This window comes from Elephas maximus, chromosome 7 (assembly GCF_024166365.1).
Source record: "Elephas maximus indicus isolate mEleMax1 chromosome 7, mEleMax1 primary haplotype, whole genome shotgun sequence".
In the NCBI taxonomy this organism is placed as follows: domain Eukaryota; kingdom Metazoa; phylum Chordata; class Mammalia; order Proboscidea; family Elephantidae; genus Elephas; species Elephas maximus.
Window position 1 is genome coordinate 114,286,633 of NC_064825.1, and position 16,642 is coordinate 114,303,274.

Genomic DNA, 16,642 nt, shown 5'->3' on the forward strand with positions numbered 1-16,642 from the left:
GGAGCAGTGGTTAAGAGCTTGGCTGTTATTTCCTCGTCAAGAGAATGGCAAAAATCTACATTTATACATTATTTAAATATACATTAAATATTAAAATTACACTTAAGAGGGACATAGAAAGAGCCTAGAACCTGCTTATAACTAAGGATTTGAAAGGACATCAACTTTGGAGACTGAATACTGTAGCTTCATAATTCTGCTACAGTATTTTTAATACTGCATATGCTTCCTTTACTTTCATATTTGAGCTCTATTATTCACGTAATTAGGCCACCTGGGCGGTGCAAACAGTTAAACACTCAGCTACAAATTGAAAGGTTGGGGTATTAAATCTACTCAGAGGCACCTTGGAAGAAAGAAAGATCTACTTCTGAAAGTTCACAGCCGTTTAAAAACCACAGATCACAGTTTTCTGACACACACTGGGTAGGACTGAGGCAAAACAGACTTCAGGACTTTTTTTTTTCTGTTAGTTTTTTATTCATATAATTACTTTTATAAAGTAAAAATATTATTTAGTCATAAGGTTTCAAAGACACTTATGAATATTTAGCCTCTGGAACAAAGTGTGAATATTCAAAAAAAATTAATAATGCAAAAAAAATGCACAGAGATCCTAGTCTAAAAAGGCACTACTGAAAAGTGGAATGCACACAGAACTGACTCAGAAATCTTAATATTTTGCAATGACTTTGCCATTGAATAAAGATGGGACCTTGCAAGTGTCACTGAAACATTTCACTTATTGGTAAAATATGGAAACAGTCTTTTTACCTGTAATGAATCATCTGGCTTGACTCCCCCAAGTGTTTCTTAGCATGGCAGAGTGAGAAGAATTTATGGATTTTTTTTTTCACCCTTGGAGATTCTCCCTGAGGAGATGCCAAGCAATTTGTTGACTGTTCCTGAAGCATTTCAAAGCTTAACAAAGTACCTGGGGGTTGTTTCTTAATTGTCCAGGACATTTTGTATTCACCAGTGACCAAAATTTTATTGATACAGTATGTATCCTGATATTCTAATAGATGTATAGTTATGTCTCCAGGGTTTAACCTGAAATTCACAGATGGGTAATCAACTAGACATTTTTAACATGTTTATTTGCCTGCTGAATATGTCCTATGAATAAGTGAATGTTCATTTTTATGATCATTTTTTGTGGACTGTTTCTTTTCTTTTTCTTTTATTATTATTATCATTACTATTATTATTGAGTTTTGAGGCCTTTCTCTGTATATATTATGGAGCCCTGGTGGAACAGTGGTTAAAGAGCTGGGTGGCTAACCAAAAGTTTGGCAGTTCGAAGCCACCAGCCAATCCTTAAAAACCTTGTGAGACAGTTCTAATCTTTCCTATAGGGTTGTTATGAGTCAGAATCTACTCCCGAGCAATGGGGGAGGGGGGATTGGGTGAGGGAAGGGACATATATATTATGGACACAGACCATTAATGAGATATACTACTTGAAAATATTATCTCCCAGAATATGACTTGTTTTTATACAAGTGTCTTTTGAAGAGCAGAAGTTTAATATTTCCTGTTGTCAAACTTTCTACGAATTTCGTTTTTGGCGTTATAGCTACAAAATCTCCAAATGTATCTATAAAATCAATGAAAGCCTACTTAAAATCCAAAGAAAACTTTTTCTTTTTTTAAAATAAAATTATAAGCTGAGAATAAATTCACAAGTAAATGTTAGGTTAATTTTTTAGTTCTATGACTGTATTGTAGGCTCTATTAGATTTTTTACATAAAAAATCATGTCATCTATCAATAATTAAAGTTTTCCTCCTTCTCTTCCAATCTTGATGCTTTCTATTTATTTATTTATTTATTGCCTTATTGTGTGGCCTAGAAGAGCCTCTAAATGTGGAATAGATTAGGTGAGAGTAGATTTACTTATTTTGATCCTGGTCTTACTGGGAATGTATTCAGTCTTTCGTACCACGTGTGATGTTAGCTGTAGGTTGTTCACGGGTGCCCTCTATCAGTTTGAGGAAGCTCCATTTTAATACTAGGTTGGTTAAGGTTTTATCACAATTATTGGTACTTTTAAAATGCTTCTCTACATCTATTATATCGCTTTGTTGACATTTTTATTTGTAATTATGGTAAATGTCAATAAATGATTTTTTAATGCAAAACTATCCACGCATTTCTGAAGCATGCCTATTTGGTGTACTATTGTCTTTACATATTGCCAGACTCAATTTCTTAATTTTTACTTTAAATTTTTCACAAATGTGCTCTGTTATTTTCTTTTAATGCCTTTGTCCGCCTTTGATATCAGAGTAAAGCTATCCTCATTTAGGAAATGCAAAACACCCCTCTTCAGTTATGGAGAAGAGTTTGTGTACAATTGTTAATTCTTTTTCCCTAAACACTTATCAGAATTTCCCAATCCAGCCCCTTGGAATGATTGGGAATGGGGTGTGTTTAAATTTCTATTTTGATATCCTGACTTTATAAGTGAAATTTTTCTCATGCGTTTTCTAGTCTCTATATACATGGAAATATATCATAACCTACCTCATAGGGTCCTAACCTCAAACCCAGATTGGATTCTTTTTTAAAGACAACCTTAGCATATCTTAAATTTATGTTTTTCTCATTACAAATTTTTTGAGTATTGAAAGAGTAAGAATGAAAAAAATGCTGGAAAATTAGGAGGGAATATGGAGCAACTATGCCCAGAAATCATGGCAAATACATAAAATGCTACATATTACACCTCTCTCACTAGAAGCACAGCATAGCCCAAGCCATGGGTTACCTCCTTATGCTTCTTCCAAGCAGAATAATCGAAAGGATGAATTCAAACAACAGATACTGATCGAACGAAAGTTCTCACTCACATTCATCAAGTGTAAGAAAATCCAGCCAAACAAAAACAAGGCAACAAACGTAACTCATCCTACAATAGACCTCTTATGCAAGGGCATATAAACAATTAGAAAAAAGACTTTTGAACAAGAGTAATTGTTCTTTTCTAGAGAGATAAGGCTAACAATCTTTGAGACAAAAGCATGGAAATAGGAAACAATATTCACCTGGGACAGAAAAAATGAAAAAACCTGGGAACTTCTGTGGCTGACCTCAAAAATGTACCTTAACGGGTATACCCACTGACACAGATAAAATGGGCTAACTTAGACAAAAGCAGATACCGAGCTGATCTCGTTGAATATGTTCATTTTTTTACTGTTTATACTAATATTACAATATAGTAATAATAAAATAATAAAAGTAAACAGACTCTAAGGTCTCAAATATGAAAGTAAAGGCAGGGTTTAGAAAGTGGACATTTGAGCGAATTCAAATGACCGAGTACTTTAATCAACCCACCACACTGAGCCTTCTTTTAATCAGAATTAGCTACCCAGGGCTGAGTGTCAGCAATAAAACAGAAAGTTTTTGGAAGTGCACACACGCACACACTCTTTCTCCTTTTTTTTTCCACTAGATGAGCAAAACACCAGGTACTTGGAAATCTTCCTGTGTGTATTAAAGTTTCACTATCCCACTGAAGATATTCAATTTTCTTTTTTTAAAATCTAACAACCCCATCACATTCTAATATACTATCAACTTTCTTAATTATCGCTCCTGCTCCAGGAAGACAACACTTTGTACTGTTTCATTTATTAATCTACTTACAGGTCTTAGCAGAGTGACAGGTAGAAGGCGATATAGAAATACATGTTGAACTTATCTCTGCGTTTTGTGCTTGCTATTCCCTCTGGAGGCACTCAGAAAAAAGTTTAAAGCCCAAATGTAAATTATATGAATCATATGTTAGAGTGAACTTTGAGAAAATGTATTGCATAATCGTCCTAAAGCCCTATGTAAGGCATATTTTACATCTCTGTTCCTCAAACTGTAGATCATAGGATTCAATATGGGGATCACCAGGGTGTAAAATATGGAAGCCACTTTATCAGTGTCAAAGGAATGACTGGACTTGGGCTGCAGATACATAAAGATTAAAGTCCCATAGAACACGACCACCACAGTCAGGTGGGATCCACAGGTGGAAAAGGCCTTGTGCCTGCCCTCAGCTGAGTTCAGTCTGAGAATGGATACAATTATGACTATGTAAGAAACAAGAACTATTAGAAGGGATGAAATCAAACCAAAAACAGATAAGATGAAAATGACCAATTTGATCTCATGTGTGTCTGAGCAGAGCAAAGATACCAAGGGGAGACTGTCACAGTAGAAATACCTGATGTCGTTGTGGACACAGAAGGATAAATTAAAAATATTTATGGTGACCAGAAGAGAAAAAAATGTGCTGTAGAGATAAGGGATTGCCACCAGCACAGAATACATCCCTTGTGACATGATGATGGTGTAGCACAAAGGGTTACAGGTGGACACATAGCGGTCATAGGACATTGCTGACAGAATAAACAATTCAGTAGTTATGAATATAAAAAAGAAAATTTGCTGTATAGCACAAAAATAATACGAGATTGTATTTTCATCTACAACAAAATTTGCCAGCATTTTTGGCCCTATGGCTGTTGAATAACCAAGATCAGTGATAGCCGGGTGTCTGAGAAAAAAGTACATGGGTGTTTGTAGCCTGGAGTCCATCTTGGTGAGGATGATGATGCCCAAGTTGCCCACCACTGAGATCAGGTAGATGATGAGGAACAGCCCAAACAATGGCACCTGCAGCTCTGGGCGGTCTGTGATTCCCATCAGAATGAATTCATTCAGCACTGTTAGATTGTATTTGTCCACCTTGGTCTATCAGGAAACCTGTTCTGAATGGAGACATCAGCATCATCAACAGGTTTTATGCAATAGCATCTGGTAGGTTTTTAATATACAAAATCAGCATGAATAGTATACATCCAAACATTCTATTTTAGGATATTTGAATACATATCCAACTTACAGAAATTTTACATGAGCATATGCATATTAGATTCCGACTCCTAGCAACCCTGTGCGACTCGATGGCACTGGGTTTTGGGTTTTTTATACATATTAGATACATTGATGGATACATTGGTAGATAAATGAAACAAAAATGAATAATATGTTAAATCTTTAGATGTTAGGTACATGGATATTTATTACACTCTTCTTAAAACTTTTGTCTTTTTCACATACCTAAAAAATACATGGATATATTTTGAACCCTGTCCTTCAAAATACTATCTTACGAAAACTCATATATATATATAGATGGTCCAGGATGGAACAATCAACGTACTAGACATGTTTTCAATAGCCACATAATTGATCACAGTGGAAATTATTTGTCTTTATACGAGAAAACATGCCTAGAGATATATGTACATAGATGGAACCTCTGCTGTACCTCCATTTGTAATGCATACAATGTAGTGCTTTGGGCAAATAACATAAGTTATGTGGATGTTTTTATCCCCACCTGAAAAATCATATTCTATCTCTTTTTTGCAGGGTTGTTAGGAAGGATAAATGAGAGTTAAAGGCTTCAATGTGTCTATGATACTTGAAAACAAAAATAGTGTGTCTAGACTATTTGTCTACCTATTTGTCTTTCTGTCTGTCTGTATATCTCTCATCATCAACATCATCTGCAATTTTTTGATGTTGACAGTAGTTACTTGGAATTATTACTTTTTGTTGTTAATTGTTTTGATCTTTAATATTTATAGGTACATTGTTCTGGACTGTGACTTAAGATCTTTGTCACCATTTTCATGATGAATAGGTTCATTAAAATGTTACCTTGTAACTCAACCCAACCTTATATTCCATAACACCTATTTTATGACTAAAGTGTCTAAAAGAGTCATTCTTTAGATTACTTTCATTTCTAGTCTAATTAATATACTTTCACTTCTAGTTGGGCATTCGTATTGTAACTGACACATTCTACATTTTTTGTAAGAAATCAGGTATATATATTTTTTCTCATGGAGAAACCTAAGATATATGAGGAAATCTGAACAAATAGCGAAAACTTAATGCCATAAACTCCCGCTTGTAAAAAAAAGTATCCTCTACTTTCATGAAAAAGCAAGTTTAAAAAATCACAGTATGATACAGTAGCATAGGAGAAGAAGAAAATGTACTGATGATGACATCTGTGGGAATTACCGGAAGTTATTCAAAAACTTTTTGAACATGAAACATGCTTTGTTAAACATTGGAACTCCCATGTGGCATGATATATCATGGATAAATTTAAGTATAATCTTTAAAAAATGCATCTGAATATACTACAGAGGTTTTAAAAACAAAACAATAGCCCTGCAGGTTAATATACCAAAATTATAGGTTTAAAACTCTGTGATCATCACTGCCTCATAAGAATATGTGTTCACCTACCTACCCATCTATCTGTCTGTCTCTCTCTCTCTCTCTATCTATCTATCTACCTACCTATTTACCTATCAATCTATCCATCTATGTATCTGTCTACATATCTGTTTATCTATCTGGCATGTATCTATTCCTGAATACTATGAGTAGTGCAGTCTCTGAGTAAATTATTAGTCAACAAATTCAGACATTGAATTTCATACCATTAAATTACAAAAGTGAATAAATGAAGTGCGTTTTATCTCATATAAAACATATCAAGAATAATGGTGGAAAGCAGACTGAATTGAATTAAAATTATTAATATTTTTCTGTGGCTTTGCTATCAAATAAAAATGAGGCTGTGAAACTGTGACTAAAATATTCTAGATGCTAGTAAAACATGCTAATTATAAACAAATTCTACCTTTTACCTGTAATGAATCTTTCTGGAACTTGAGCATATTCCACCTGAGTTTAGAGGTCATGTCAAGAATACATTTGACACATTGAACACTAATGACTGAAGATTATACAAGTTTGGAATGACATCAAGCATCGTAGATGAAGAATACAACATGGCATAGAGGAAACAATATATACTTTTCTCTCAGTCTTTAAGCTTCTCTCTGGGGAGATACCAAGCAATGTGTTAATTACATCTGAAGCACCTGAAAGCTTAACGAAATGTGTAGGATATTTGTTAATTTTCTAAACAAATTGTATTCACCAGGAAGTAAGTCTTTTTTAGATATACTAATTCAATTATTATCAGTTAAGTTTCAATTTGTCCATCCAAGGATCTAGAGTAAAATATTTTACCTTTAGGTCAGACCATACTCAAATTAGTGTTCTAAAACGGAATTAAATTAGTACATTTCATAAATATTATGCACCCTTTCTTTGTGTTTTATTTCCTATATTTTCACTATTTTTTTTTACCTTGGGAACAGATATTAGTCACTTCGACACCTCTTATTATTTCAAGTTTTCTTTTTTTAAGTCTTCTCTCATTTTATTTTATTAGATGAACATATTCTATTTTATGGGCATGACTCAACATGAGAAGAAACAGCTGCATATATCCATTAATAATTGGAACATGGAATGTATGCAATATGAATCTCAGGAAAGTGGAAGTTGTAAAACCGAAATACATAAAGATCAATAACCTAGGCCTTAGTGAGCTGAAATGGACTGGTCTTGTGCATTTCAAATTGGACAGTCACATGACATACCACACCGGAATGAAGAATAGAAGAGGAATGACATCATACTCATCCTCAGAAAGAACATTTCAAGAAACCTGTCATGAAGTGCAATGCTGTCAGTGATAAGATGATCTCCAAAAGCCTCCAAAGAACATAAGTTAGTACAACTAGTATTCAAATTTCCCCACCGAGCGCTAATGCCAAAAATGAGGAAATTGAAGACTTTACTAACTTCTGAAGTCTGAAATACAGCAAAATTGCAATCAAGATGCATTAATCATTAAGAGTAGATTATAATGTGAAAGTCAGAAAAAAAGAAGTATTTGTAGTTGGAAAATGTGGCCTTGGTGATAGAAACGATGCCAGAGATTACATGTTAGAATATTGCAAGACCAACAAATTCTTCATCACAAATAACTTTTTTCAAGAACAGACACAGAGAGCACACAAGTGAGCCTTGCCAAATGGAATATACAGGAATCAAACTGACTACACCTGTTCAAACAATATCATCAGTCAGAACCAAGCCAGGGGCCAACAGCAGAACAGACCATTGATCGCTCATACGCAAGTACGAATTGAAGCTGAAAAAACTTAGAGCAAGTCCAAGAGAGCCACAATACAACCTTGAGTATATTCCACCTGAGTTTAGAGATCATCTCAAGGATAAATTTCACACACTGAAGACTAATGACCAAAGATTAGATAAGTTTGGAATGACATCAAGCATCATAGATGAGGAATGCAAAAGGTCATTAAAAAGGAAAGAAAGAGAAAACCAAAATGGGTATCAGAAGAGACTCTGAAACTTGTTCTTGAACATAGAGTAGCTAACGAGAAGGGAAAAAATAATGAAGTTAAAAACTGAACTGAAGATTTCCAAAGGGCAGCTCAAGAACACAAAGTAAAGTATTATAATGAAATGGGCAAAGATCTGGAGTTAAAAAAACATAAGGGAAGAATTCGCTCGACATTTTTTGAGCTGAAAGAACTGAAGAAAAAATTCAAGACATGTGAGTGAATAATATGGTATTTTATTCACATCTTAATAAAGGTTTTAATAAATAAAATAACAAGAAAAAAAGCCAATTTACCTGACTTTCTAGATATGAAATAAGAGATATATTTACGTATAAAGCACTTTAAAAGATACAAAATCCGTATTTACTCTAGCAGATATTAAATGTTTTTATCACTAACAAAATCATGAAAATTTACTGACTTTGTAAAAAATAAAACCTTGAAAAAAACTTACGTTTCTGTGTCAGTCATTTTGAAATAAGTTCAAAATTTCCATACAATGAATTGGTTAAGACAGACAAAGGAAAGTTCAATGAAAGAATGATTTTAAAAATACCAGCATTTTCTATGAGAGAGTGTGTCCAATTTTTATTTTCCCTACATAATCTAGGATGGCCTAATTTCTATTGCTTCAAGTAATAAACTAGCATTTTAGGCTAAGAAGTACATAAATAGAGAAATATTTGATCTTATACTTTGCTTTTATTTCATATATTGCACGTTTGCTGAGTTTTAAGTAATTTATCATACTAAATACTTTTATTCTTCTCATCAAGGAGACTATACAGGTTTGTTAGTGTTGTTAGGTGCTGTTGTATATAGGTAAGACTGGGTATGAATACAAGGTGAACTTCTGCTAGAATATGACACTGTGGAAATTGGGAGAAACACCACATGTTGTAGTGAAGGGCATGCCCCTCCCAGTTCTAGGAAAGTGTCAGTCACATATGCTGGGAACTCGAGTATCACTTCTCCTGTACCTTGACTTCTGAGTCTTCCCTACCTCAAAGCATTTCTGTTCAGCTCTCCACTGGTTCACTCTTTCTCTAGGGAATCCAGCAATGTAGGTATTAGAAATTTGTCAATTCCCTCAGCTCCCTCTGCTTGGTGGTAACTTTCTCTAATAGAGAAATTATATGCAGGTACTATTTGACACATGGTTGGAGGGACCAATCCCTGGAGGAGGACATCAAGAGTCGGGAAAAATAGGAAGTCCCTCAATGAGATGGATTGACACAGTGTCTGCCACAATGGGCTCAAACATAGCAAAGATTATGAGGTGGTGCAAGACAAGGCACTCTTTTCTTCTGTTGTTCATGGGATTTCTGTGATTAGAACCCACACGATGACACCTCACAAAAACAAGTGTTAAGATTATTGGGAATTATTAAATATTTTAACGAATCACAGGTTAGGTCTTATTCTAATTTCAATAATATTTAACTTGTATACTCAAGCTCCTCACTATTTCTTAACACTCTCTCTCTTTTTCTCTGTCTGTCTTATTTTCAGGAGCCCCTTCAATGAAAACCGATATAGGTAGATTAGGCAATTTTTTTTCCCCCTTTGGGTTGATGGATATTCCTGAATTGTGTATTGATCCTTTTGATCTGCATGATTACTTTGGCAGGAAGCTCTTGGATGTTTATGGTAATCATGGCAATATCCAATAAACTGGAAATTTTGGTTCTTTCACATTTTTGGCATGTGCTGGCACATTGTGGCCCATACCCATAACCACAGGACCACTTCATGCTTGATGTCTGGCCCTGCTGATCCCTGGCAGTGTCCTTCCATGCTGTAATTGATGGGTGACTGTGTGGTAGGGGCCATCTTCACTCACTGCCCATTCTTTGATGGTACCTGCATCTGCGTGATCTCTTTATCAAAAGAAATTTGTGTTTGCGGTTTGCACAAGTTTCTTCTCAGCAAGAGGATGGGACAGTCAGGCATATAGAGAAAAGAATGTGTTAATGACTTTCCTTGTATAGAGCAGGTTATAGGCTGGAGGAAGGGATGGTTCTCCCCTTACCTGAAACTCCCAGACTGACACAGTTTGTTTTGTCAGGCTGTCTTTTTCAGGCTCAGGACAGAGTGGGCTGCTCTGATATCCACTGGAAACTGTACAGTTCTTCCCCCCCCCCCAACACACACACCTTCATTAGAACCAGTGGCTCAGGTGGGAGACTTTCTCACAGTCCTCCTCAATTAGAGTCTTTACACATTGGCATCATGGGCCACTGGGCACCCCATGTTCTTTCTTTCCTCTGGGTAAGAACTTACGGCTTCTCTCTTCCAATGCCCACTCTCTTTGTACTAGGCGGTCTGGTCTCGGCTTAATGGGGTTCAGGGCCTCCCAACTCCCTAACTCTTCAGGGTCCCTCCTCTTCTTGAGCTGCCAGGAAACCAGTCATTTCCCAACAAGGTGGTGTCCCGGAATGCAACCTGTCGCTTCTGATTGGTTATTTTTCTGTTTGCCTCTTCCTGATCCTGATAAGGAATATACTTGGTAGGCAAGCTCAAAAACACAAGATTCCCATCTCAACATCTTCCTCAACTTTTTGGAGTTTTCTCTGTATATCCTGGGTGCTTTGTCTAATAAAAATCATATTCAGGATGTGAGCATTTTCAAGACTCTCAGAGTCTGTGTCTGAGAACCGTCTAAATGCTTCCTACACACACATTACACACTCCCACAACCTAGTAAGTTTTACCAACCTAATAACTGATACCTAGAGCCTTTTACACCTTCAAGGGTCAATTCCTGCCCCTTCTTGGGAATCTAAAGGCCTTACCTAGGAATTATCCTCTTATTTACCAAATAACTCCAAATATCTAGAGCCTTTATTGCCCTTAATGGTTAATTCCTCCTCCTTCTCAGGCCTCTTCTAAGGTTTTATGTAGACACCATATAATCCCGGTGCATTTCGTATCTCCCAAGAAGTCATTGTTGGGTCCCAGGCGAATCATTTACCAGGGCTACTGGAAGGTCTCTAGGAGAAATCTCCTGGTGGCACCAGATGTTGGGGTGGTCTTTTGTCCTATCCGCCTCTGGAACTGGGAAGATGACTACTGGCTGGCTCACCAGAAATGCTGCCGGCTGGAAACTTCAGGCTCTGCTCGGCGCAGCTCATCTCAGCAAATAAACCATAGGCCAAAGTGAAGAGTGGGAGAATAGAAAGGTGTCTTTATTTCTCTGTGCAAGGATGGGAAACAGTTGGGGCTGCTTCTGCCAAGACTACTGAGACAGGCCGAGGGGAAACATTACTTATAAGGGGTTTACAATTGGACTCTCATGCAAGTTACATCAGCAACATTATTATCCACATTGCACAGCTGCTATAAGGTTTACATGTAACTTCCTGCATCACATCTTCAGAATATGGTGGTTAAACTACAGCCAGAGCCACAGTATTACGATATATGAGGACTGAAAGGTTGTCCTGAATGTCAACATGGCGCCTAAACTTGTTTTTGCCAATTTCCTCTAGTTTTGAGAAGAAGTTAAGGAGAGGGGAACCATGATTTTAATGTGAAGCTTTGCAGCATGCCAAGCAAAGGAACCTGGATACTAATGTAAAGCTAGGGGTGTGTCAAGCAAGCTGCTCAGGGAAGTGGAATCTTCCCAAGCCTGGGGAGCTCTGTCTTATCATGACCATCTTCACCTTCTAAATGCTTCAAACTTTCAAAAATATTTATGCTCACATAACAATCTAACATGCGTCTTTTTCTTGTATTCCAATGAACTATTTTATTGAAATTTCATTGGTATTCAGGGGATCTTCTTTCACGATCTTGAATGACGAAAATAATTTAGATTCTAGGTGCTTCAATAAAACTCTAGAAATGTTGGAAAGAAAAATACATGAAAAATTTTAAGAAGCAGCCCGGAACAGCTATGTGCATAAGGCAAGACAGCTGCATCCTTGCCACATAACAGACCTTCCTTTAATTAGATATACAGCACAGTATAAAATATGGGATTACCTCATTTTGCCTCTCATAAGTAGGGTGAACAAAAGTCAATGAAAATATACAGCATAATAAATATTGACCAAAGTTTAGGGAAGTCAAACCTATGAAACAGAATATCCTTTTACTCAAGGAACTACACAAAAAATAATTGAATGAATATTTTAAAAAGTTTTTCATATAGATAAGAAAAGATAACAACCCATGAAACAAAAACAAACAAAAGATAATTATTAAATAAGAACAACTAGTGAGGAAGGAATTCCAAACCTGGGAGCAATTCTGGATGACATCAAGAAATTTATCTTAATTGGTGCATAGATCAGAATATACAATCATTAAGATAAACTTCTTGAGGTTATCCAGAGTTGCTCCCAGGTTTGGAATTCCTTCCCCACCCTCAGATCTAGGCAAAATGGGTTGATTATAACAAAGTCAGATAGACAGCTGAACTCGTAGATTGCTAAATTGCAAGGCATGTTGAGTTAACAGACTGATACGTGAAATTAAATGCATTAATAAGAAAAGAATGGAACTCCAAAGTTCAGAATGGGGACATTTGAGCAAATTTAGAAAAATGAGTACTTCAAATCATCACACTACCCTACGACTCCTTGCAACCTGGCCCAAATCTAATACTCCCCTCAGAAACTATGAAGACTGAAACAGAAGGCAAGTGTTTACACAAACACACATACACAAATGAAAGAACTGACCCTGCAAAGCTTATTTTAATAGAAGAAAAAACACGAGAGTCATTGTAGCTCCACTTTTGTAACTAGTGCCTTTTCCCACTTCCACTCAGCATATCCACTCTCCTTCCCTGACTTCATGGTTCCCAGCACATTCTCCTGGAGGTCTGATGGTGCACTGGTTACGAACTTGGCTGCTAACCAAAAGGTCAGCATTTCAAATCCATCAGCTACTTCTTGGAAACCCTATGGAACAGTTCTACCCTGTCCATTAAATTTTCTATGACTCTAATTGACTCAATGACAAAAGGTTTTGTTTTCTAGCACATTCTCAAAAAAAAAAAAAAAAACCCAAATGCACTGCTGTTGAGTAGATTCCAACTCCCAGCAACCCTATAAAACAAAGTAGAACTATGCATAGGGATTCCAAAGCTGTAAATCTTTGAGGAAGATGACTGCTGCACCTTTCTCCCATGGGGTGGCTAGTGGGTTTGAACCGGCGATCTTTCAGTTAGCAGCAGAGTAGTTTAGCCACTGCACCACCAGGGTGCCAACATGTTATTCTGCATTATAACATTTACATAGTTATTAAGCTTGTGAACCATCTCTTTCCTACAAGGAAGACAAACGTTTTTACTCTTTAGTTTCCTCTTTTGTTCATCAGTGCATTTAGAAGAGTGACTGGCACATAGAAGTAAATTTATTAATATGAGTGGAATGTATTTTTGCTCACTATAACCTATAGAGACACACGGACAAGGTTTGAAGCCCACGATATAATTTATAAGAACCATATGATGTGTTAAGTGGTAGAAAAGATATTCCTTATTTTATTCCATGTTCTATGAATGGCATGTTTTATATCTTTGTTCCTCAAGCTATATATCAAGGGATTCAACATTGGAATAACCAGGGTGTAAAATATGGAAGCCACTTTATCATTTTCATAGGAATGACTGGACTCAGGATGCACATATGTAAAGATTAAAGTCCCATAGAACACGACCACCACGGTCAGGTGGGATCCACAGGTGGAGAAGGCCTCGTGCCTGTCCTCAGCTGAGTTTATCCTGAGAATGGCTACAAAAACAAGCAGGTAAGAAACAAGAACTATTAGAAGGAATGAAATCAAATCAATAGATGCTGCGATGAGAATGATCAATTCAATTTCATGTGTGTTTGAGCGGAGCAAAGATACTAAGGGGAGACAGTCACAGTAGAAAAGACTGATGACATTGAAGCCACAGAAGAATAAATTAAAAATCTTTATGGTGATAAGAAGAGAAATAAATGCACTATAAAGATAGAGGATTGCCACCAACACCCGACAAACCTTTTGTGACATGATGACTGTGTAGAGCAGAGGGTGACAGATGGCCACATAGCAGTCATAAGACATTGCTGACAGAATGAATAATTCACTAATGATGAACAAGAGAAAGAGAGCTAACTGTATAGCACAAAAAGAATAGGAGATTGTATTTTCATCTACAACAAAATTTACCAACATTTTGGGTCCCACAGTTGTTGAATAACCAAGATCAGTGATAGCCAGGTGTCTGAGAAAAAAGTACATGGGAGTTTGTAGCTTGGAGTCCATCTTGGTGAGGATGATGATGCCCAAGTTGCCCACCACTGAGACCATGTAGATGATGAGGAACAGCCCGAACAATGGAGCCTGCAGCTCAGGGCGGTCTGTGATTCCCATCAGAATGAACTCATTCAGCACTGTTAGATTGTGTTTGTCCATCTAGGTCTATCAGGAAACCTATTGTGGATAGAGACATCAGCATCGTCAATAGGGTTTATGTAGTATCCTCTGGTGGCTTTTTAGTATACAAAGGCAATACGCTAAATGAATAAGATAAATCCAAACTTTCCAGTAGAGATATTTGAAAGTAAACCCACCTCCCACCAATAAAGCATAAGTCCATGAAGAGAGAGAGAGAGAGAACCATGGGGAGAGAAAGGGAAATCTACCTTGTTATCAGTCGGGGAAAATTTGCTCCCGAAAGAACAGTTGTCAATGTCTGAGACATTTTGGATGTCACAACTAGGAGAAGGGCACTACTTGTACCTAATGGAAGCCTGGGATGTTGCTAAATATTTTATTATATACAGGGTAACTCCCAACAATAAGGAAATTTCCAGTCCAAACTGTCCCTGGGAGGGGATCAGAAACCCTGATATAGATATAGATGCAGATGTAAATGCAGATGTGCATGTAGGCCCAGATAAAGGTACAGGTGTAGGTACAGGTGTACATGTATGTGTACATGTTCTCATAAGCAAGTGTGTACATGTAGGTATATATGTACACGTATATGCACACCCGCTCATGCACACGCTCACATTCATACACATACACGTACACACATACACACACATAGATGGGATCCCTGGCAGAGCAGTGGTTAAGGGCTTGGCTGCTAACCAAAAAGTCAGCTCTTTGGATCTACCAGCCGCTCCTTAGAGACCCGAAGGGGAAGTTCTCCTCTGTTTTAAAGGGTCTCTATGAGTCAGGATTGAATTGATGGCAATGGGCTGGGTTTTTTTTTTTTTAATATACAGATAAATATATGAGGCAAAAATTTCAAAAATATTAAAAATGTTAGGTGTTAGCTATATGAATGGTTACTAAACTTTCTCTTTGTTATGTCTTTAATGACAATCACATAATGGCATTTACAAAATTATAATACATATGTTGATTGTAAAAATTTTAAACTGCAAATTACCAGAATGTGTGGAACCATTTAATATGCCTCATTTCAAAACATAGTCCAATAAAAGCCCTTGTGCAACAGATGGTGCAGACTGAAACAACATACTTGACAAGAATCAAACACATGTCTTGCCAGGGAAAATCTAATAGATCCTGGTGGGGATTTTTCATCTTTATACAGGGGAATCTCCAAGGTGGTAGACACATGCAGATACAGCCTCTGTTATACCCTCCTCCTGTGGCTTATAGAGTAAGATACCTTAATCTCTTTATCCACACCTGTAAAATGACCACTTCCTTTCAGGATTGTTGGAAACTAAATGAGGATTACATGTTTCAATGTGTTTAAAGTATCAGGACATAACTCTCAATATGAAATATATAGTGTCCTTGCTGTTTTTAAAATGATGACAGTAAGTTGTCTGAAAGGAGTTTTCTTCACATATGCATATGTAAATCCTTGTAGTGTGACCTAGCTTCTATGCCAGGCTATGAAGATGAGTAGGTTGAGTAGTGTGTTATCCATGTAACTGACCCAGCCCTTCCTTCCCCCATCCTCAACTCCCTGACTAAAATTGGGCCATCAGTGTGCCAGTCTTCTGGATCATATATCTTCTACCTCACTTAAAACATTTTAATATATGTTAATTGACTGCTATCCTAAAAGTTGGCAGTTGGAAACCACGAGCTGCTCTGTAGTAGAAAGATGTGGCAGTCTGCTTCCATAGAGACTTACAGCCTTGGAAAGCCTTTGGGGTCACTGATGGGTCAGGATCACCTTAAAGGTAGTAAGTGTGTTTTAATATAAATTTACTTAAAATATGTCCTAATCTAGGAGTCCTTTCATTATAACTAACATAAAAAAATCATTTCTAGCAAATTAAATATATTTTCTCACGAAAAAATTTACAATAGTGGCAGGAAATTGAGAGAAA

At 36.7% G+C, this 16,642-nt stretch overlaps 1 protein-coding gene across 1 annotated transcript; it reads right to left on the reverse strand.

The window, feature by feature from the left end:
* Positions 1 to 13,784: 13,784 nt before the first annotated feature.
* Positions 13,785 to 14,732, reverse strand: LOC126080440 (olfactory receptor 8K3-like). The gene has a single exon (XM_049891659.1). The coding sequence runs from the start codon at positions 14,730 to 14,732 to the stop codon at positions 13,785 to 13,787; it is 948 nt and encodes a 315-aa protein (XP_049747616.1).
* Positions 14,733 to 16,642: the final 1,910 nt, after the last annotated feature.

Excerpts from the sequence above, each read along its gene's own strand:
- LOC126080440 (XM_049891659.1), bottom strand. The coding sequence starts at position 14,732 with ATGGACAAACACAATCTAACAGTGCTGAATGAGTTCATTCTGATGGGA.